This window comes from Arvicanthis niloticus, chromosome 17 (genome assembly GCF_011762505.2).
Source record: "Arvicanthis niloticus isolate mArvNil1 chromosome 17, mArvNil1.pat.X, whole genome shotgun sequence".
NCBI lineage: Eukaryota > Metazoa > Chordata > Mammalia > Rodentia > Muridae > Arvicanthis > Arvicanthis niloticus.
Genome location: NC_047674.1, coordinates 60,730,013 through 60,755,151, shown reverse-complemented (window position 1 = coordinate 60,755,151; position 25,139 = coordinate 60,730,013). Strand labels below are relative to the sequence as shown.

The 25,139-nt window shown below is 37.8% G+C and overlaps 1 protein-coding gene across 1 annotated transcript in view; it reads right to left on the bottom strand.

Annotated features, from left to right (window-relative positions):
• Kcnh8 (potassium voltage-gated channel subfamily H member 8) overlaps window positions 1-25,139 on the bottom strand; it is a 344,000-nt gene that overhangs the window by 90,592 nt on the left and 228,269 nt on the right. Inside the window, exons 6-7 of the mRNA XM_076914649.1 lie at window positions 17,814-17,971; window positions 8,644-8,851 (exon numbers count right to left, since the gene is read on the bottom strand). Of these exons, the coding sequence (XP_076770764.1) occupies window positions 8,644-8,851; window positions 17,814-17,971 (366 nt within the window). The remainder of the gene's footprint in view (window positions 1-8,643; window positions 8,852-17,813; window positions 17,972-25,139) is intronic.

Genomic DNA, 25,139 nt, shown 5'->3' with positions numbered 1-25,139 from the left:
TTTGTGGCTGTGAACTTGTGTCTAACTGTGTGACATCATGCAGGCACTCTGTGGCAAAGATTATTTTGTGTGCACTGTTCTCTGGGTGTGACTTTACCCTATTCTCCCCACAGCCCTGCTCACCTGGAATCCTGTAAGCAGTCTGACTCTCTGCCTGAAATACAGAGATTCTTTCAGAAAGATCTGAGACATGTCATTGAAAGCTGTGGTTTTTTTTTTTTTTTTTTCATTATCTCAAAATGACTAATATGTTTTAAACACAAGATCAGATTGCAGCAATGTTGGCTGGGCAACTTTTTTCTTCATCTTTCCAATATATCTATGAATAAAGTGTCATGATATCCTGGAGTCTGGGCTTTAAACACAAGACAAAACAAAACAAAACAAAACAAAACAAAACAAAACAAAACAAAACAAAACAAAACACTTGATTTCTATGGCAAAGAGTAAAAGCTTAGCCCAAAGATGGAAATATTTTCTGTTTTCTAGAAGCTGCCTTCCAAATCTGAATAGGGAACTAGAGACTCTTTAGACACAGTACTTGGTTTCCATTTCCCATAACTAACAGCAATATGGATCGTTTCTGAAAATGAAGAGCTCAGCCGCACTGCTTTAGTGGTGATGTCTGTTTTGTTCTAGTGGACCTCCACCATGTACTAGGAACAAAGAAATTAGAGATGGCCAAGGCAGTGAAAGAAGGTAGGAAGCTCTGAGTGGCTCCGGATTAGAGCTTTTTATTACTTGCTGCATACGACTCCTCCAACCTCAGGACTCACACAGCCCAGGTACTCAAAGTACCAAAAGGTGTACTGAAAGCAACCAAGTCTCCTGGGAGCTTGGTGCAAAGGCTGGGGCTACACTGCACCACAGACCTAGTGACATGTGTTTTGAGATCAATGGGGGCTCCAGTGAGAATTTAATGTTAAAGGCACCATTTTTAAAAGGGTTAGAAGCTAGGAGTAGTGACATATAGCTGTAATTTCAGGGGACTAAGGCAGAATTATTATGAGTTTGGGGGCAACCTAGGCTACTTAGTATCCCGCTGTTTCAGAAAAACAAAACCAACAGAAACAAAGCCAGGTAATCCTCAGAGCCCCTGGAAGTGCTCCCCTTAATCTCCAGGATCCCTGTTTGTATGCTTTTCTGCACCCGCCCTTCTTCTATGATTTCCTTTTATTATTTTAAATTGTGTGTATGTATGTGTCTGTGTCGGACTATGTGCATTGCATGCATGCTCCCACAGAGGCCAGAAGAGGGCTCATGATTCCCTGAAGCCGAAGTTCCAGGTTTTTAGGAGTCACTCAGTGTTGTTGCTGAGAACTAAATGTGGTTCCTTGACAAGAGCCGTGTATTTGTTACTTTTCTATTGCTATGATAAAACTCAGCAAGCAAGAGAATTTATAGAAGGGTTTATTTGTGGCTTCCAGTTCCAAAGCAATAGAAGTCCATCACAGTCTTGGCAGAAAGCATGAGAGCAGGCAAGATTCTGGAGTAGCAACTGAGAATTAACTTCATTCACAAACAGGAAGCAAAGAGCACATTGGGGATAGTAAAAGGCTTTGAAACTTCAAGGCCTACCCCCTCCAACATGTCCAGACCTCCTAATACTTCTCAAATAGTTTCACCAACTCGAGACCAAGTATTAAAAGGTCCAAGACTTATTTTAAATTTTGATACTTTATTTACATTTCAAATGCTATCCCCTTTCCCTGTTTCCCCTCTGCAAATTCCTTATCTCATCCTCCTCCCCCTGCTTCTATGAGGGTGCTCCCCCACCTGCCCACTCACCCACTCACCACTCCCATCTCACCACCCTGGCATTCCCCTACTCAGAGGCCTCGAGCCTTCACAGTACCAAGAGTCTCTTCTCCCATTGATGCCAGATAAGGCCATCCTCTGCTACATATGCAGCCAGTGCCACGGGTCCCTCCATATGTACTCTGGTTGGTGGTTTAATCCCTGGGAGCTCTGGGGGTCTGGTTGAAATGGCCTAAGACTTGTGGAGGATATCTTATTCAAATCATCACAAGCAGTAAGGGCTCCAGCTCAATAAAATCTCTCTCCAGTCCCACTGACAACCTTCCTCAATAACTCTTTTCTTTATTTTATGGGTTCCCCACAATGTGAATCTTATTGGAAAACCACATCTTGAAGAGCCTTTTTAATAATTTCTGTAAAACCTATGAGGTAAGCCAAGCAGTGGTGGTATATGTCTTAATGTCAGCACTTGGGAGGCAGGCAGATCTCTATGAGTCTGAGGTCAGCATGGTATACACAGAGAGTTCTGGAACAGCCAAGGCTACATAAAAAATCCTTGTCTTGAAACACCAAAAACCAAAAACAAAAGAGAAAAGAAAAGACAAAAGAAAGAAGGAAAATAGAGAAAATAGAAAAGAAAAAAAGCCCTATAAGACAGAGTGCTAATAAATCCTGTATGCTTGAGGAGCATCTGATTGAAGTAATCAGCTTATCATACACAGGCCTGGTCAGTTTTCCCTCCCTTACAAGAGGATTACACATTCTTAGCAGTTAATAACTAGAAATAGAGACCCCCCCCCCAGTCTATAAACTTTATGATGCTTTATCAAATGAAGTTCAAGTGGCTTAGCACTAAACTTATCAATGAAATATTCTAAGTAACATATGAATACTTTTCTCCCATTCTAGGTTCTCCTGATGTGTGTGTGTGTGTGTGTGTGTGTGTGTGTGTCTGTGTCTGTGTGTGTGAGAGAGAAACAGAGACAGAGAGACAGAGGGGGAGATTTTGTATATCTACAAAAGATAGATCCTACTCCAACCTAAGAGCTAAGGGTCAAACTATCTCTTCTGTTATAAATTGCCTTTTAACCCTTCATAGATCACTTCTTTCAAAGTTCAGCCTGTTATGATCTTAAATTGAGAAATTTGAGAAAGAACATAAAACAATATTTAGGTACTAGATGGAAATACTGACCTGGGTGAATTTAACTAAGGGAATGTTGTGCTTGTATTAGGAGTAAGTTATAGCAAGCAAGGTGCATAGAGCATTACCCAGTCTCCACAGTCCAGCCAATACCACTTGATGTAATGACATCTTTGACAGCCCTGTGATTCACAGAGGGATTTTAATAAGTGTATTATCAACTTTACTATAGTTGTTAAATATAAGATTAAAGATGTTAGACATTTGTCCTTTTTGCCTTCTCCTTTTTTATTTTTGGCTGGCTCGCTAATATAATACTTAGTGGAGGAATTTCTCTCTTGCATATGTAATTGAGAGACAGGATAAAAAGGAAGGAGTCTGTACTGGCTAGTTTTAACTGTTAAGATGCTATGTCCTAGAATTAACTACTGAGACAGTCTTAATGAGGAATAATTATCTTAATCAAACTACTCTGTGGGAATGTTTGGGGGAGACTGTCTTGATTGTTAACTGATGTAGGAGGACCCACTCCATTATGGGATTATGGGTGACACCATTCCTAGGAGTTACTGCACAGTATGTGGGGGGCGGGGGGGGGGAGTGAAAAGCAACCAGGTACACAATAATTTCTCTCTTCTCTTGACTACAGATATGATGTGACTAGCTGCCTTGACTTCCCCTCAATGGTGGACAACAAATTGAATAAACACTTTTCATCCCAAAGTTGGTTTTCATCAGGATGTTTTCTCACAGCAGCAGAAATGAAACAAAAGCCAAGTCTCTCTGTGTCTTGGCAGTCTGTAGATATTAGATATTTGGTGGTGTGTGACTAATATGTGGTCATTATGTGTTCACCCTTCAGATGCCATGACACAGTGGAGGCATGGTGAGCTAACAGGACATCCCACTCCATTATTTGCAGGACAGCTTCCGAATTTCTTGTCATTTTTATTGTGTTCCTGGAACTCCTTTCCTAAGATTTGTTCTGTGAACTGAGTCCAGGTGTCCTGCCAATTGATCTCTCTTTTGCTTTTGTAATTCAGAATATGAGTGAAGCACAAGTGAGCTCACTGCCTCACTAGAGCTGGAGAGTGCTGCTGATTTTCTCCTACGCTGTTCAATGTGGGTAGGGAGGCAAGAGGATTTGAAGATGGCCTCCATTCTTGGTAAGAGCAAAGGTGGCAACTATAGAATCCATGAGCAAGAGCATGCAATGCACCAGAGACCATGTGAGGCAGATTTTTGGAGGAGCTATAAAGCCACACCTGCTACAGATGAGAAAACCAGAATCAGTCAGGAAGTTCCACAATGGGCAGCATTTTGGGCAAAATCACAGGCTTGCAAATCCTCGAGGTGGATTCAAATCTAAATAGTAGCAACTTGAAACTGAATCTTTCTTAATTAAGATCCCAATGGTGCTCTTTAAAAACAGATTCAGTGTCATTAACTGAACTTTACAGCTGCCATTAATTGAATACTACAAGTGATAATAATTACAACAAAATGCACATCTAGGAACTGAGACATACTGAGAGGCCTTACACTACCATTTTTGCAGCTCTGAGGGTGGAATCCAGTGCCTGTGGTATAATTAGTAAGTGCTCCACTACGGAGTAATATTCCAAGACCATGTCACATAGTTTGCCTGTGTTGAAGATTCTCATGGAAAATAAGCAATACAGCCTCTACAAAAGGCCAATCAAAACATTTCTTTGCAGCCAAATGCACATTCAACCTTTACAAAGTGTTCTCAAATTCACTTTTGATATGTTTCTTTAATATAGAGTTAGATGTTACCCTGTATCCACATTTCGTAAAACTGTCACACTTAACAGGAGTTCAGGGTGGGTGTCAGAACTCGGTTAAATTATGATACCTCTGTTAAATCAGAATAAAATCTCCTATAGGTGACTTGTTGAGCACAATAGCTAAATCAAATGGCAACACTCTAAATTACCTTATAACTAAACTTCCTATGCAAAATGATATTCATCGGTCTCTGTCATAAGAGTAGTTGTCATAGTATTACATGACAGTTATAGCAGACAGCACGTATTGACAGTGACTTGGTGTTAGCTACAAGGCTAATGACCTTTCCTTTTCCTTTACCTTACCTTTGCATGTGTGTGCTGTGTGTGTATGAGGGAGTTTATGTGCATGTATGTGAGTGTGGATCCACAAATGACAACCTCACCTGTTGGTCAACATCTTGCTCTAACATGGTAATCCAAACTCAGGATCCCCCCACTGCACAGCAAGCGCTGAGACAGCTCCCAATCTGCTTCACATATGTTTGTGTGTTTGATAACTTAATACAGGCAACCCCAAAGAGACTTATAGCACTATTTCCATTTTACAGTCATTGGAGAGGAAACAAAATTAATTGTTTCTTCCTGTATCCTGCTATTTTGCATTAAAGGACATCAGCTTATTTTTATAAGGCTTATTAGCCTTTCTGATCAGTTCAACCTTAGCATAGGCACAAGCTGTAGAGGTAGCATAAATAGTTTAAGGTTCTTCTCTGTGACATCCAATATATTAGTTTTGGTAGACAGAACCAAGCACACAATGGACACCTAAAAATGTTATTTTCAGACAAATGAGCCAATCCACTATCAGTCCACTTGTTCTCTCTTTCTTAGCCAGAAAAAGTTTTCCAAACACATTTTCCTTATAATTTTCCTAATATTCAAAATATAGAAAGACATCTAACAAGTTTAGGAGTCTAGGTTCCCGAATCATGAATACTACTTAGTAACCTAATGACCATGACTAGTGATCCATCCAACTTTGCCAACAACTATATCCTAAACAGAAGCTACAGTAAAGGAAAAGCCAACATTTTCCATATAGGGCTTGCATAACCTACACTTTGATTCCTTTCAATTGATAAGAAAATGGATTTAGGTCCAAATATATGAAGATATGAAATGAAATAGAGCACCAGACAAACCATTTTACAATGAGTGTCTGATCTCATAAGTGAACAAACACAAAGTATTTATTCTAAAAAACAGACAACTTATAAAAATTGGTATTGGCCAGGTTTAAAGATGAACTTGTGTTTGTTTAGAAACAAAATATCAAAGCACATTAGCTGCCAGTATTGAACTTGCCAAGGACAAAAGAAGAGTAATTGGATAATTGACAGTGATTAGAAAGAGATTTATCATTAAGACAGATAAACCTGCTCTATACCTTAGACACAAAGGTAAAGAACAATGTGTTCTCTAACAGGATTTTATTTATGTGATGTATTTATTGATTTATGGTTATTGGAGCAAAAAAAAAACAAATAAAACTTAGCACTACTGAAAAGAAATTACATAATAAAAATGAACAGATAGAAAACCTTTGATTAGTATGAACTGCTGGCATATGATTTAATAAGTGTACAAATTATGCAAGTAATTTTAGAAGAAGGGAAGGTCCTTGTCCGTACCATGTCCAAACATATTTATAGGTATAATGAGCATACCTCCTTCCTAATCACATCCCAAGGGCCATTTAGACAGGATACATAATTCTCCAAAGGCAATTACTTTTACCTTATCTGAGTAAAAAGAAAAAAAAAAGTAGTGATTCTGTGGCAAGCTATGATCTTAGCAAAACCTACAGATACACCCTCATCCTAGTTGATTATGGTGGCTACAGAAATTGGTCAATGGATACTAATCTGTGATGAGAACATATATTCTGTATATTCTTAGGAAGCATAGAATCTTAAGTTTGTGTTTTCATGAGAACATATATCCGTATATCCTGGAATCCGGTAAAAGGCTTTTCAGTTGTTTAAATAAAGTTCTTTTGCTGGGACAAGAGAATTTTGTGGTTCATACTGCTAAACTAAATTAGTGTAAACCTAACAGGTAGTTAGGAGGCCAAAAGAGGTTTACAGATAAGAGCTCCAAGTTTTCCTACCCCTGTGGTGTATCAATCTTCCTTTGCCTGGCTGACACCGGGCTTACAACCTCTGTGTTACACTGAACTCTAACACTAGGGCAAAGATCATGGCTAATCCTGGTACACTTTAGGTTGCTGGCTCCCTCTTTCTTAGGAAGAAAGCAGCTCTGCCTATTTTAGAGGAGAAAAATGAAATCTAGATTGCATGTCTGTAGCACAATTGACATGGTAGAAGTGTAACCAAAAGGATTTCTCATCTAACTTGAGTTGAGAGTGTGAGGAAGCTGGATTTCCCCTAGCTAGACTCTCTCAGATGACAAGGCTTACAAATTCATATCCTTGTATAGGTCTGGGGCCTGAAAAATAACAGGCCAGGCCCAAGATAGTACCAGATGTTCACCATAAGAGAATTTTCATATAGACTGAAAACAAATGGCAGACACCTAATCCTGCTACTCACTGAACCACATTGGGACAACACAGAAGCACCTGGGGAGGCAAACGGCACCAGTGATGTCACATTCGATTCTCCCACCTATCTCTTTCCCTCTCCATCTTTCCACAGATGAATCTCACTTTTTTTTTTTTTTTAAATCTGGGACACCTTTGCTTTCCACTCTCAGTGTTATTTATGTCCTTTCATTTCTGAGAATCCAAAACCATAGCCAGATATCTAAAATGTGCTTTGAAAAGAAAGAAAAGCAAACTGTTTTCAGGAGGAAATCATAGGTGCCATAGATCAGTTGCTTTGTGGAGCTCAGTTGAAACATGGTCACATGGTTTTTTTGTTTGTTTTGTTTCGTTTTTAAAGAACTTGGTAAGGGAATTAACATTCTTCAACTTGTTTCCTCAAAATTTCCAGCTTGCCTTTCAGGGATGTCTTGTGAAGGTGTTGTACACACTCTGTGGTAAAAGAGGGTTGTTCGGGACAGCCATCAAAGGATGCTCTGAGCACAGCTTCCTTAGGAGTGGGACACACTTGGCATTTCTCTCTCTGGGAGTCACCTATGATTAAGCCCTCTGCAAAGGCCTGAGCTTCTTTCAAAGCTTCAAGATTGACTTTTGGTGGACACGATAAGTGAAAGAATTCCAGCCAACTAAAAAAATAGATTTTTTGATTCGATATAAAAACAAAAATAAAAACAACAGCCCTCCAATAAAGGGCTCTGGGGTAACTCTAAAAAGTGGGGCTGTGTAAAAATGGCGGCTAGTTTAGACTAGAAGGTATCTACTTCTTTAGACTTCTTATTTTCTATAAATTTCTCATGTTTAACATGGGTTTTAAAATGTGTTCCTGTGCTTTGTATTTCGCATTCATTTATGCAAAATTATGTAACTCTTGAAAGAGAAATCTCGAACTTTTATGGATTGTGGAACTACTGAATGACCAACAATTCTCTTAACCAACAATTGGCACATCCTTGCTAGACATTTTGAACAACTCAGATCTTTTTTAAGTTTCTTTGGCCTAGAAGTTGAACCTGACAAATTTTGCTAACAATGCAAGGCTCTTGAAGCAGGCTTTTATCACTTGTATTTTAAATTGAAAAAAAAAGAGAAAATGTCAGTAAGAAGCAAGTTATTTATAAGATTGTGTAGAAGACAAAGAAGATTGAAAGGAGTGGGGAGGGGTCTGGAATAGAAGACCAGCAGAGTATTAAAACTGCACTGAATATACATTATATACACAGAAGAAAATGGCCTATGTAACAGAGTATAACAAAAATTTAGTACATAAACAAATAAAATGATATATACACAAACAACTTTCACTTCCCCCAAAGTTGACATAACAGTCCCTTTTAAGAAACAGTGGAAAACGTGACAGAAGCCCTTACCGACTTCCCACTTGACAAGGCTGTTGTCCTCCCTCTCCATTTTTCCAATGACATACCAGATACAAGCCATCCAGTGTGCAAGGAGAGCAAACATGGACATGAGCAGGGTAAGGACGATTGTGCTGTGCTGAGAATAACGGTCCAGCTTCTGCAGGAGGCGCAAAAGACGTAGCAGCCGAACAGTCTTCAGGAGATGTACAAGCGACACCTGTGGCGGGACAGAGCAACATAGCTTGGAAGTCATATCCACAGCACAATATTTTCTGTTACCCTACCCAAGGTGGAAAGTTTCTGGAAGGAAGAATAATGGTGGCTTAGCTCCTGTGGACACGCTGATGTGTTTTGGATCCTCGGACACTGTATCAAGAGGTGAAAGGATGAAGTAATGTTGGCTAAAAGTTACAGAGGTTATTTTTCCTGCAAAAACTTAACTTTATTAACTATAATTGACTTTGTTTTCTACCTGACTAGACACAATTTTGTATACACTGCTGTACAGCTTAGACACACCAAGTGTAAGATTTCTTTGTTACCTTGGGCATGTTTTGTGTCAGTTTTGCTTTCCCTCTACAGATAATATATTTGGGTTTTAACAGTAATCCATAAATATTGAATGGAACATAGAAAGCCATAATAAAGCTAATTTTAACTTAAGACTTTTGTGGTATTCATTTTCTGAAGCTAGGTTTTCATGAAACCCACATGGACCTGGAAAGATTGATTTCCTTAAGTCAGCTGATCCATAAGCTTGAGTAAGTACCAGTGCTACCTGCTGTGTCTATTGGTAACCTACCTGGCTTCTGTCATTATTAATGAACAGAGAAAACATTCAAGGTAGACATTCCAAGCCTGAGCTTCTCTCTAGAGTGTTATAAAGCCAAAATGACGTGGACTTCAAACTTTTGCTGAATCTCCTATGCCCTGTCTTTCAACGTTAAATTACAGACTTTGAACTAAAGAACTGTTCTCCTAAATTTAGGCATTCATTGAAACACCATTGGTGAACAAAGGCACGGTCAGAATTAGTGTTAAAGAGGGGTGCAGCTGACATATGCTCTCTGACCACCTTCACAGAATTTAGAGAACATTAAGTAGAAAACACAGAGTGTAACTAAAACAGAAAAGGAGTTTGGTATACTCTTAGACCATTTAATTTCTTGGAGGGAACTATAAGTAAAGAAGATGATTATAGCTTGTGGCTATAATGTGTCTTCCTTGTACAGAATGTAACCATAGGTGATGTCAATGTCCTCACGGGGTGGGGGGGGGATTGCCTACAAATCTGCAGGTCAGTTGATATCAGTTCTCTCCTTGTTTACCCATCTTCCTTTATCTCTAATATATGTAGAACACTATCTAGTATTTGAAAGATGAGCAAATAATTGATACAAGAACAAATGAAGAAAAAAAGAATGAATAGACAGATCATTAAGATATACGATACTCAAATCTCAGCATATAAACAGATATTCAAAAATATTATTTCCTTCCCCTTTCATTCTCTAACCTTCTTTTCCCTCCCCATGCTCTCCTCTCCTCCCCTCCTCTTCTTTCTGTTTCTTCCTTCCTGCCTGACTGCCCACAAGTGCACCTCCTATGTGGACATTACAGAGAAACCATTAGGAGTGAGTGAGTAGTCTCTCCTACTATGTGGAAACTGGAGATGTGACTCATGTCACCAGTCTGAGCAGCAAAAACCTTTATCTGCTGAGTCATCTCACAGGCCTAATAAAAGAGAATCTTAAAGGCACCTGGGAATCTGCTCTTTTATTTCTTCTCTATATTCTTTATGGTCAAGTTTAGCTCCCTCTCTCCCTTCAGTATCAATATTTCTTTTTTTTTAATTGGATATTTTATTTACATTTCAGATGCCATCCCCTTTCCCAATTTCCCCTCCCTAGAAAACCCCCATCCCATGCCCCTTTTTCCCTTTTGCTTTTATACAATTCTTTTAAGTTAATCAAAGGCTTTATAAGTTTTGTAATGCTCAATCAGAAGTGTAACCCAATACCCAACCTAGATATATAAACTATCTTTGAGTGGTGGAGACATGTGAACATCTGCCATCATGCCCCCCCTCTTTCTCTCTCTTTCTCTCATCACCTAGCTTCTACTCTCCTTCATCTTCTCCTCTCCTTAATCCATCTCTTCCTCTCGTGTACTCCTTCCCACCTTAGCTCCTCCTACATATCACCCTTCCTGTTAAAATAAAACTTTTCTCTCAAAGTATAATTAGAGCATAATTATGCCTATTTGTACCAGTGAGGTACAAGATAGTCCTAATACCCAGTCCATCATTTTGTTGACTAAGCAGAACCTCTGTCATCTCTCCTGACTAAAACACTTAGTTTTGAACCTGGCTTTTTTCTTGGCTTTAGAATGAATGTCAGCTGAAAACCATCCACTCAGATCTTTTCTCTCAAAGTAAATAGCCAGGATTGGCTATGAGACTATAGGTCTTCAACCCAGTCAGAAATCCAGAATAACTGAGTTAACTGAAATTATGGGAAGCACTAAGCATAGCTTCTATCTACCATGTACCAAGTTGGTGTGGATCACTGGATCACCTGCTAGGGTTTTATAGCCATGACTTTGTCATCTGGAGAATTATTGTGAATGAATTTTTGTTTAATAGGTAGCTGAATTTGAGAGACAGATGAAAATGTTTAAGTGAAATGAAGCCTGGTATAGAACTCTCATCTGAATCTGAATCTGGTGGTGAGGGAGATACCTCATCTTCTCTGGTCTCAGGGGAAGTAGTTCAGGGAAGAACGTGGGGCTTTGCTTCTGTGTCCATTTCCACAAGCAAGCCATGTGAACTCCAGTTCAGGATGACATAGCCTGGTTTTATGCTGGGACATTCCAAACAAAAAAGTAATTGCTCACATCAGAGTTAACAACTTCCTGAGGATGCAGACTGTAGATGAATTTTAGTGCTTTTTGAGATGGGTATCATGAATTTGTCATGAATGAGAATTATGAGTGACTTGTGGACAAGTGTATGTATTCCAACTCTCTAGTAACAGTTTTCTTTTTTACTAATTGGACTAGACTGTGTCCTGGCTATCAACCAGGAAAGCAGAATTATGAGAGAAAAGATCTTTCCCGATGTCAGAAATTAGGTAAAACATTAGATAAACATGTCTTCTTTTTAAGTTGCTCAAGAACTGTAAGATTTTGTGTGTGTGGCTATTTTGTGAAGTTTCAATTTTTTGCTCAGATGGAAAATAATCCATAAACTTGCCTTACCACTTCATCTGTCCTTCCTAATTTTGTCTCTGTAAGAACCTTTCAGGGTAAGGTGCACAGTAGATTTCTATAGGTGAATCTATGAATGTACTGAAAACATTTGCCAAGGACAATTAATAGCAGGCAGGACCTAAGCCTCCAGGGCACTGTACTTCATTTTGAGTTTCTTCTATGGAGATGTATTCACTGGACACATTTTAAATCTGGTAGGAACAGCCTTATTTTTAGTTTCCATTTCTAAGGACATTTCTTCTTATAAGTTGTTCTCATCACATGTTTTGTTGGAAAAAGAACAGAATATCTTGAACAAGCTCTTCTGTTCAAATAGAACATTTTATACTTATTACATTATTTAAGGACAGCAAATCCGTACTGCGTATTAAGTGATCAGGCCCATCAAAAGTAGGACCAGCATCTCTAGTAGAAAGTTCCTTCACCTTCTTGTTTTCTTTTCTGACTTGCATTATTCACAAAGCATTTATTTAAGATTCCCAAGACACTGAGCAGAAATGGAAGGGGATTGGTGAAGTAGTCACCAAGTAAGAGGATCTCATCTGTTAATTTAGGCAACAATGATAGTATAAAAACATACACTGAATATTTCTTATATATATTTATTATTCTATATTACATGTTCATATTTAAAATTATCCTATTACAGTACCCAGAGGAAAATAGACTATAAGAACCCTATTAATATTCAGTAGCAAAGCAGCAAACTAATTTATAATAAGATTGTGTTAAACAGAATTTATTTGTTAATTTGGCCAGAAAATTTAGAGTACTTTAATAAACCTTTGGTAACATAAACTCCATTTAGATTATTTTGAAGCTTTGTAAAATCCTTGCTTGAAGTCACTTCATTTTCATTATGGTACTTATCTAGACAAATTCATTCTTAAAACTTCTTTAGAAATCTCAGGTAATTATCCAGTATCATGCTAACTGACACTATGTGCTAGCTTTTTTTTTTTTTTTTTTTTTTTTTTTTTTTGTAGCTTTTGCTCCAACTTCACCCTCAGTCTCCCAACTCAGAAAAAAAGACAGAAAAAACAAAATTCTTACAGCATAGGCAATTAACAAATATGTAAGCCTGAATTAAGAAGTTGGGACATGGCAGATCCTGGGCAGCAGCTGTGCCCAAATCTCACAAAAGTCAGAGGAGGGAGGCCCACCAGAAGCTCTAATCCAGGCAGTATCTTAGGTAAAAAGAAAGCAACTCTAGCCTCAAACAAGGAGTAACTGGGATCCACTAGGACCCAGGAAGTCACTCCTGGCCTGGAGCACTGGTTCCTTCCTGTCTTCTCCTGAGCACTGAGCAGATCTTGGGCCCCAGCTCTAACCCCAGTAGTAACATACACCCCACACAGTTCTGATACAACCAAAGTAATAGGAAAGACAGGCTCCAGTCAGAGACAGGGCAGGTAGCACTAAGGAGATCTAGATGGTGAAATGCAAGCGCAAGAACATAAGCATCAGCAACCCAGGGTACTTGGCATCATCAGAACCTAGTTCTCCCACACAAGAAAGTCCTGAATTCCCCATATCACTAGGAATGCAAGATTCAGATTTAAAATCACGTCTAATGAGGATGACAGAGGACTTTAAGAAGGACATAAATAACACTCTCAAAGAATTTGAGGAGAACACAGGTAAACAAGTAGAAGCCCTTAAAGAGGAAACACAAAAACCCCTTAAAGAATTACAAGAGAACACAACCAAACAGGTGAAGGAATTGAACAAAACCATCTAGGACATAAAAATGGAAGTAGAAACAATAAAGAAATCACAAAGGGAGACTACCTTGGAGATAGAAAACCTAGGAAGGAAATCAGGAGTTACAGATGCAAACATCACCAACAGAATATAAGAGATAGAAGAGAGAATCTCAGGTGCAAAAGATACCATAGAAAATATTGACACAACTGTCAAAGAAAACACAAAATGCAAAAAGTTCTTAGCACAAAACATACAGGAAATTCAGGACACAATAAGAATACCAAACCTAAGGATAATAGGTATAGATGAGAGTGAAGATTCCCAACTTAACGGGCCAATAAATATCTTCAACAAAATTATAGAAGAAAACTTCCCTAATCTAAAGAACAAGATGCCCATAAACATACAAGAAGCATATAGAATACCAAATAGACTAGACCAGAAAAGAAATATTTCCAGTCACATAATAATCAAAACACCAAGTGCACAAAACAAAGAAAGACTATTAAATGCAGTAAGGGAGAAAGGCCAAGTAACATATAAAGGCAGACCTATCAGAATCACACCAGACTTCTCACCAGATACTATAAAAGCTAAAAGATCCTGGGCAGATGTAATACAGACCCTAAGAGAACACAAATGCCAGCCCAGGCTACTATACCCAGCAAAACTCTCAATTACCATAGATGTAGAAACCAAGATATTCCACGGCAAAACCAAATTTATGCAATATCTTTCCACATATGCAGCATTACAAAGGAAAATAGCGGGAAAGCTCCAATACAAGGAGAGAAATTATACGCTAGAAAGAGCAAGAAAGTAACCCTCTTCCAACAAATCCAAAAAAGATAGCCACACAAAGATAATTCCACCTCTAATAACAAAAATAACAGGAAGCAACAATCACTTCCTTATTATCGCTTAACATCAATGGACTCAATTCCCCAGTTAAAAGATATAGGCTAATGGACTGGATACATAAACAGGATCCAGCATTTTGCTACATACGAGAAACCCACCTCAGTGCAAAGACAGACTCTACCTTAGAGTAAAAGGCTGGAAAACAATTTTTCAAGCAAATGGCCCTAAAAAACAAGCTGGAGTAGCCATTCTAAAATTTCCAGCCCGAGAACACAAAGGGAGGGACTCATGGCTCCACCTGTATTGGTAGTTGAGAGTGGCCTTGCCAGGCATCAGTTCAAGTGGACAGCCTTGGTGCCTGGAAGTTTGGATTCCCTAGTGTTGGGGAATTCAAGAGCAAGGAGGCAGGAATGGGAGGATGGTGGGAGCACACCCTCATAGAAACTCCCAGAATTATATGGATTAGACATGACAGAGGCAGGCTGCCAGAAGACTAGATTCCAGAATTCAAACAAAAAAATTATCTTGATACTACAATTTGTTTTAAGAATTGTGTATTGCAGAATACACAGCCTCGGTGTATCTACTCATCAAGCAAGCTGAGCAGACCTGCTCCAACCTCTGATGTTCTAGAATTCCAGCTGGATGCAGTGAAGACACAGCATCAGAGGCTTATCAATTTACTCTTCCCCCTGCCCCTCTTCTAATATCTCAACACCCATAATCAGCTTGAAGAAGTTAATGAAGAGTCAGCGCCCCTATTCCCTGGGCTTGGGGACTGAGGTGGTTAATATTGGACTGTCTTTCTAGGGAAAAGTAGTGGTTTTGTTGGAACAGGGAGGATTAGCTAGGATTTATTGCATAGCCATAACCTATTGGTAGAAATAAGTATAATTGTTATTAAGATGAAGTTATAATTTCTTAAATGGTACAAAATTGACTTTGATTTCAAATTTAAGGTTTTCATTGGTATGAGATTCTTATTAATATAAAAGTGAAATTAATATTGTTACTCTCATAGACATTGTGCCTATATAACACATTTAGGAATACATGGCCTATATACCCAGTCCTTCTTTAACTTTTCTAACTGATTTGAGATGGCTAGACTGCAAGTTAAGGGCCTACAGCAAATTCATGGCTCTGAGTTTATTGTTAGGGTATTTTCTATATTTTATTTAGAAATAGCTGAGAGGAGTTAACAGACAACAGTTCAGATTGCCTTACATTGATAGTTGGTTTTCAAAACATCAGAAGTCCACAGAATTGACATTACAAACATTTCTGAATTAATGTTCATTTTGATGAGAGACCTGTCTGCTCCTGACAGCTTCCTGTCTTGGATTCTAAAAAGAAATTGAGCATCTATGGAGTTACTCCAGTTGTGGTGAGACAGCCACTAGGTGAGAATTGCTTCTTTTCATCTATAGGCACATCCCTGTCCAGAAAAGGACATACTTGCTGAATAGTCAACTGATTATATCTGCTACGACAGAGTAATCAGCCCTTAATAATTCTGCATCACTAGGTCTGTTAGACTATCCTGGGCTTCAGAAGGCTGAAGATCAGATGCTCCAACATTTTGTGGTATAGGGACTGTCCAGGTGTTCAGTGGTCTCTATAAATTGGCTAAGTTTTAGAAAGTATGCTTTGTGCTTCCCATAATTTCAGTTAACTCAGTCATTCTGGATTTCTGACCGTATTGAAAACTTATAGTCTCTTAGACAATCCTGGTTATTTACTTTGAGAGAAAAGATTTGAGAGGATGGTTTTCAGCTGTCATTCATTCTAACGCCAAGAGAAAAGCCAGGTTCAGTACTAAGTCTTTTAGTTAGGAGAGATGACAGAGGTTCTGGTTAGTCAACAAAATGATGGACTGGGTATTAGGTCTATCTTGTACCTTACTGACCCAAATTGGTATAGTTATGCTCTAATTGTATTTTAAGAGAAAAGTTTTATTTTAACAGGAAGGGTGATATATAGGAGGAGCTAAGGTGAGAGGAGTAAGGAGAGAAAGAGGAAAAGTAAGGAAAGGAGGAGGAGAAGGAGAGGAGGAGGAAGGAGTAAGGAGAAGAGGAAGAGAAGGAGAGGAGGAGTTAGGTGTCAAGGAGGGGGGCATGGAGGTGGATGTTTCCGTGTCTCTGTCAGTCAAAGATAGTTGATATATCTAGGTTGGGTATTGGGTTACACTTCTGATTGTATTGGCATCTTGTTATTGAGCATTACCAAACTTATAAAGCCTTTGATTAACATTAAACAAAATTGTATAAAAGCAAAAAGGAGAAGGGAACATGGGATAGGGTTTTCTAGGGAGGGAAAATGGGGAAAGGGGATGGCACCTGAAATGTCAATAAAATATTCAAGAAAGAAAGAAAGAAAGAAAGAAAGAAAGAAAGAAAGAAAGAAAGAAAGAAAGAAAGAAAAAGAGAGAAGTTGGGACAGAATATGTACGTTCATCTGGAAGCCAATGTCTGAATTTGAAAATCTGATCACTTGGCTACTCTTGGAAACTAGTCATTAACGTTTTCATAAAGGATGTGATGTATAGAAGAGCTATCAACTGATAAAGGAATTTCTTTAATTTGAACTAATATTTAGTACATTTGTTTTTACAGGCTAACGTTAGTTATCATAATAAAAAACAAAACACAACAAGAACAACAACAACAAAACACACATTTGTCTTCCTAAATATCTCTCTAGCTATGAGGAAGCACTTGACAGTTTTTAAAAACTTCCATCACTGAATGTAAAAATAGTTGCTAGTGCAAATGTAACACTTCCTTCCCTGTGAGCAGACATGATGATAAGAGACTCAGAAGAAGAAAGGACAGAAAGTACAAGTGTCAATCAACTCAGGAATCTCATTTTATCTTGGGGTCACATCATTGAAGTGGCCGAATTCCAGCATTCCCGTCTGTCTGATCAGCTTCAGTTAGCTTTGTTAATCAATACTAAAATTATAAAGAGTGACAGAGTTAAAGATCACAAAAAGAGAAATATATTTTGCATTTCTCCACCAAATTCCCTAGCCAATTTTCTTTTAGAAATCTAAACTGATGATTCTATTCTAGACATGGTTTGCTATCAAAAGATTTGTTTAGTGAGTCAAAATTTATGGCAGATTCAGGCTTCCTTTCTGTATATGGTTTCTCTGCTTCTGAGTATTGAAGGAAGAAATCAGAAGGAATTCATGTCCTCAAGTCAAGAATCTGGCCTGTATGTCACTGAACATCTCCACATCCTTATTATACAGGCCACAAACCTCAGGGAGTATTTAACAGCAAATATATGAAAATCAAACACTTCACTTAAAGGCCACATGGAAGGTGTCTACTCACCACTGTGACATTGAAAGCATACAGGAGGTCAAAAGGCAGGGCAGCAATCAGATCAATGATGAACCAGGTAGTGACATAGTGGATGCAAATAGATCTTGCTTCAAAGATAACTTGGCCAGACTTGCTGACATAAGTTGTTCGGAAATTTAGAATAATATCTGCTTGGGGAAAAAAGACAATTGAAAAATATGAGAAAAAGGGGAGGAGAAAAGGAAGAGTGAACAATAATAACACTTTTAAAAAGAAAAGAAGAAAAAGGTAAGAAAGAAAGAAGGGAAGAAAAAAGGAAGAAAAAAGAAGAAAAGAAAGATGAAAGAAAGAAAGGGGGAGAGGGAAAGGGAGAGGGTGATGGGGAGAGAGAGGGAGAGAGAGAGAGAGAGAGAGAGAGAGAGAGAGAGAGAGAGAGAGAGAGAGAGAGAGAGAGAGTAAGGCAGTCAGAAAAGAAATGTGTATAAAAAATTATACAGAAATCAAAGAAAAATTAATTTAAAGCTATTTTCAATTAGTACCTTCATAGTTTCAATGTAAATGAGATGTTTTCAATGTAATGAGAAAATACTGAAGAAGGGCAAAGGACACCGGATTCTGTGTTGAGATGCTGAGCAATTCCAGCCATTGAGTAGTAATAAGATTACCAAGTGCCTAGTGTGCACTATTCTAGAGCTTGTTGGGAGATTGTTTCACCCCGTGGTAGAGGTAGAAACAAAGTCATCCAGATCCCCTTGGCCAACAGCTGCCACATGTGTAACACTTGTAATTTTATGCACAAAATTTAGCAAATCATTGTGTGAATATGAAATTTACCTTTGACATTAAGCCATATCTCTTACCAAGTACAGCAGTTGCTTTTTTACACCTATTGCTAATCTTTCCCCTTCTGTTCTTGTATTTTATGTAGTAATTTTCAAATTCTCCCTACATAATTCTTTGGCTATATGTTTATTGAGCCCTTTATCACAGACGATACCCACAACCAAGTATGCTTTCTTAAGTTGAAAGATGTCTGTTTACAAGTGAGTATTTCTCAGGCTGACATTTTGCTTTCTGGGTTAAGTAAATTAAGATGTATATTATTTTTAAAAACAAAATGCATGCAGGTCTCAGAGAATTTCACAATGGGTACACACATAAAAGGATGGCATATGTGGGCAGCTGACTCTAACAGACAGACATTAGTCCAGGAGGCTTTTTTGGGCTAATACATTGTTTCAACTCCTTATAAATCAAATCAGGATACATGAGAAAATCAGTTTATGTAACTAGGAACTAAAGTAATTACAAAACAATGGAAAGTCTGAGCTACAAAATAACATCAAAATGAATAAGAAGATATTTTGTTAGGGGAATTGAACAGGTAGATAGAGGTGATATGATGAGATGAGATGATAATATTTCATTTTATTTATATATGAAATTCTTAGGAATAAAGAAAATATTTAAAACTAAATGAAATACTTAATAAAATATTCAAAATAAACAGACCCCCCAAATTCATAAAATTAATCATGGTTATTATGGTCATTATTAACTTCTTCTGTATTGAGAATACACAAGGGAATTTTCTTTGTCTTGTTAGAGAGGATTAAAAGATAATAAGAAAATAGCAAATATATAACAGAGAGAACTATATAGCAGTGTCAACAGGTAGCCTCTAGGTGTATGAGAAACCCAAGGTGCTATGATGTTTGCTAAGGAAATCTCTATTATGGTGGAGCCACAAGAGAGTAACCGTAGTTGATGAAATTAATTAAATATTTTAAAATAGCTAATACAACTGCATGTTCTTCAAATAATGACATTATGAATATTGAAAATAGAAGATGTGCTAGCTATCCCTATGCAGCCACTATACAACATGTATTCAGCCATTATGCAATATGAACTTATTCTTAATTATATATATATATACATATATATATGTATATATATATATATATACATATATATATGTATATATATATATAATTAAGGTGATGGGTCTACAAAGATGACTCAGCAGGTAAGGCTACTTGCTGTCAAGGCTGATGACATGAGTTAGATTCCTGGACACAATGTGGTAGAAGGAGAGAACTGATTTCACCAAGTTGTTCTAGAACCTCTTTGCATATGCCATGATATATACAAACCCATGCACCAAAACAGTTTATGTTTCCATATGAATATCCACACAGAAGTATGATCATTAATGTTTGTATGCAACTTTTCTTGGCTCTACTTTTTAATGTGTACACTTATCCAAGACACACACACACACACACACACACACACACACACACACACACACACACACACGTTATAGTATACTTATGACATTTCATGGTTTGAATGCTTGGTTCAGACAGTGGTACTATTTGGGAAATATTCTGGAAATGTAAGGAGCAGAGCAGAGCTAGAAGAAGTAGGTTATTAGGAGCATAATTTCCCCTGAACCTTGCATGTCTCCTTTTCCACCATCAAAGCACTAAATAGGTCTGATCTTGCTTAGCTTCTGCCATCAGTGATTGGCACTCTGAGGATGATATGGCTGCAGACCAGTTTCACTCTGAATCATTCCCGTCATGATGTTAACAGATATTCTCTGTCATAGCTTCATGACTATAATGAACTAAAACTTCCAAACCCATGAGCTAAAAATAAACATTTCAAGTAGTCCTTCCGGAATTCCATTCATAGCAATGCAAAAGTAACAAACACACATCGTTTGAGCTAAGAAAAACAATCCCAAATCCTTAGCAAATTAAGTAATAAGAATTTTCCTCCTCAAAACCTTTATATTCCCAGGTGTTGACATCTAACACTGTGGTTTACAGCCTTTATAAAAGGCTGATCCTAATCCACTGCACCAAAATGAAAACATAATTGAATTCTCTGATGATGTAGATCACAGGTAATTAATTACGCCCTGAGATAATTTGCTTCGTTGTCTTCATGCTTTATATAGCACAATTAAAGACAAACAATGAAGAAACACCGGATGTGTTGTTTTCTTGTTTTGAGACTTCCAAACAATTCTCCCCATCCCACTGACTATGTGTCTGAGCTGAAAAGCAAAGAAGTTGAACACATTTCCCTCTGAGCTCTATTTCCTGTAGAGCTATGCCAGTAGAATGTCCACAGTCCTGAATAAGAGGAAAGGGAGGGGGTACATTTGATACAGCATAAATTAGCAGATTACTTTATTAGCCTTCATGACAGGTGGGAAATAATTTAAAAGTCATATTGGCTTACTTGTTAAAAAGTAAATTAAAATATAATGATGTGCACAAGAGCATGTGCACTGCATATAAATATAATTACTAACTTCATTTAACCATTTCTTTAAAAATTAATTGATGTGGTATAGCATGGGTGGAGAGACATTTAAGTAAACCAGCACTGGCTGATGTTCTAAAGATACTCTGAGAGTTTCCACTGCTCATGAGACACTTCTTTTAGCATAGCATTTTTTTCCCAGAACATTTGGGCCAAAAGGAGTGGAGACAATAAACAGAACAGATTCATCAAGAGGCTCAGAGGATAAATAATCCTAACAACAGTTAGAATAAACCATTGGTGTTAGGTATAAAATTCCCTATGACCTGACCCCTGTTCAGCATGTCAGTATCAGTCTCTCTTTCTTACTTTGAAGTGAATGATTTATAGAAAAGAAAGAGCAATATAGCCAGTAAGAGACAGCAGCATGTAAGAACAATGGGACTCACAACAAAAGATTAGGGGAGAGAAGACTAGATGAAGTGAGGTGGAGCCATGCTAATACTTGTTTCTACATCCTGTAGGTGGAGCCACTGCAGTACTGGATATTCATAGATATGATGGTAACCGTCACCTTTGATATATTTCTCCATTTCAAGGGAAGGTACATAAAAGTCCTGTATCCTGTTTGCCTTATGTAGGAACGCCATATACTGTGCTTTGAATGAGAAATGTCCCCTATGGCTTATGTGTTTGAACTATGTGGGTCCAAGATGATGGCACTGTTCAGGGAGATTGCAGAATCTTTAGGGGTGGAGCCTTGATGGGAGAAGTATGTCACTGGGCAGGTTTTTGACGGTTTATAGCCTCATCCAACTTCCTTTCTTGTTGTTTCGTTGCTTTTTGTATAGAGAAAGTGTGATTTCCTCTGTTTCCTGACTACTATGCAGGCCTAATGCTTCTTCCACCATCCCCTAATTTGCTTTGGTGGATGTATCCCCATATAATTGTAAGCTTAAAGTAACTCTTTTTTTTTCTGAATAGCTTTTGTTTAGGGTATTGTATCCATCAACTGGAAAGGGACCATTCACCATCAAGTAATCTTCTGGAGGTTTTGTTTTAGTTTGGTTCTGAGACAGGGCCAGGGTATGCAGTGCAGGCTGATCTTGAACTGATGATCCTTTGCTGAGATAGAAGGCAGTGCATCATGACCTTCTGGCTCCCTCATGGCTATCAATAGTCAGTTCTTTCAGTCGAGTGCATGGCTGACTCCCTGTGACTCCTTTCCTTGACTCTAGGTTTACGTCAGCAGCACACAGAAAACACTATTCTCACTGACCAAAAGATCCTCTCTAAAAATACTCTGTTTGTGGCCTCTTTTGTTGCTGTGACAATGAACTATGACTAAGCAGCATATCGAAGAAACCTTATTTGGGCTTATGATTCCATGAAAGTTAAAGTCCATGATGGAGGAGCGGAGGCAATAGATAGCAGGCATGTTGACTTAGCAGAAGCTGAGAACTCTCTTTTGAATCATAAGCACAAAGCAAAGATTGAATGCAAATCTGTCTGAGTCTTTAATCTCTCAAAGCCAACCCAGGGATACGTTCCTCAAAAGGCCATATCTTCTACAGCTCCACAAATAAAACCAATACTAGGGACCAAGAATTCAAATGCCTGAGACTATGGGAGGCATAGCTTTCACATGATCTTTTACAAGCTTAGCTCTCAGTTCCCTGGTCTAGGGACCTTCATTCTTTCAATTGCATCACTGAAAGCAGGTCGTTTTTTTCTCGTCCAAAAAGAACAAAATATGATCTAACCTCTAATCTGCTGGATTTCACAACAAAGTAAATGAAGAAAGACTGTTTCCTATATGTTTTTTTCACTGTAGGAACCAAGATGCCTCCTTTATCTTTAGAAAGAAATGTTAAATATCTTAATATAGTTAAGAAGATCACTTTTGAATGTGATTACTCTTCCTTTAGAGTCAAGATTAGAGTTAAACTGACCATACCAAAGTACCCCCGGTGTATGACACTAGCATACAGGTGTCACATGTTCTCAAAATCCAATTACTGTACCACCTTCCAACTGAAATGATTCCTTTCAGTGTTCCGACATATTTAAATACTGCTTCAGAGGGCCCCTCGATTTTCACCCTGCATAGAATCCTAGGGGCTCAAAGAAAAACAAATCACCTAAAATAAGCATGCCTTTGTTTTTACCACAGGCTTTTATCTTCTCATGATCTTATGCTGTTACATCTTTCTAAGCACAGTAAAGTATTATCAGTGAACTTTATGTTGGCTTAAAGTAGACATTAAAAATATTGAGTACATCACCATTAAAATTCTTCTCTTATTATCCATAACTATTCATTTGTATTAGGCTGACCTTGTACATGGCTGCCACTGTATTATGTAAGTCTACCATATCAAAAGACTTGTGTATCATGCACAAAAGTACTGATTTGGGCTCTCTATAACATACTCACCTTTTCAGTGATGTTTAAAGCAAAACTAGACATTTGATCTTTGATTTAAAATATTTTAATTGGAGCTAGAGCTGTGGCTTAGCAGTTAAGAGCATTGGCTTCCCTTCTTGAGGGCCTATGTTAAACTCCCAACACCCACTGGGCAGAGACCATACCTGACTCCTTGTGAACATGGAGCAGGCTTCGGTCACAAACTTTGCTATATCCCAGTGGGATACTGACTGTGCTTGTTATCACATCTGGACTACCAAGAATTTCTTAATAATCATACAGTAGAATGACAGATAGTATGGAAACAACGGTCAAATTCCTTGTTGTGAGTATCAGGCTACATGTTGCAGTCACTGTTGCTGTACTTAAAGGCTTTTAAATGAAGACACAGGATCTAGGATTGGCTGATCAGAGTTGCCTAACTTGCTCATGGTTATTTTCCATTTCTATTTCATAGATCTGAAACATACTATACAGTCTTGCTCCCATGCCATTAAAATACTAGTAATAACCAGCATTTACTAAATCATCATTTTATAATAGAGCTGTTTCCACTACTTCATATGTGTTCACTGTTTTTTTTGCCTCATGAGGTTATCGTAAAGCCGTCAATGTGTCAGTGATCAGTTTGGAACAATGCGTTCCAAACTCAGATCACCTGTGAAGATCACTTACATTGGCGAGGCTAGGTTTCACAGTTAGCACCTTTGTTTCCTTCCATCACGGTGGGAAGAAAACTCTTCTAGTGATTTCTATGAGGTTTTATGGGACTCAAGTGAGTTTTAGAATCATAAAAGTAGTATTTAGCACTTTAATTATAGATTGCCACATAAAAGATATTAAACTTTAAAAAGTATAGTTTAAGAATAGTATATATACTGTAAAACGCAAGTAGAATCTGAAGAATTTGTTGTGATCCACACTGATTACTACCTTCCCCCAAATAACCAGCACATTTATTACCATACAAGAATTGTGCACAAATCATTTAGATGCGTGATATAAAGAAAACAATATAGCATTTGCTTTTGGATATAGATGCTTTCACTAGGAAACAAAGTACTTTTGTTGCTATAGAATGCTTCATTTACTTACTATGCAGATGTACATCTTTTAATTTCATTGTGATCGACTATGGGTTCATTTGAAAGTGGTATATCAGTGTTAGTTCTTTGAAAAATACCCATGTACACAACCATACATAATACACACACAAATTAATGTGTGTATACATGTGTAGATAATCAAATATACACATACATATATTTCCTTGTAAACAGTTAGGAAGACTATTAACTTTAAGTCCATCTTTCTGAGTCACCAAGTATCCATCTATTTTTATAAAGACCGCCAAAAAATTTAATAGAAAGAACACACTTATTAATATGCAGTATATGACTGTAGTATTAACACGTAGTATATGATCTTTTATCTTACTCCATATCTTTCCTGAGTTAACTGTAATTTCGATTTTTTCTTCCTTCTAGTGATATTTTAAAAGATATTTTATGGTGGTAACATTTTTATTTTCCCCATGGTATGTGATTCTGAATGAGCACTGTAACTACAATTGCATACCCTTTTTTATTAGGTACCCAGTCAGGACTTCTGCCCAGTGGACATCACCCTTTTCTCTTCCTCTTCTG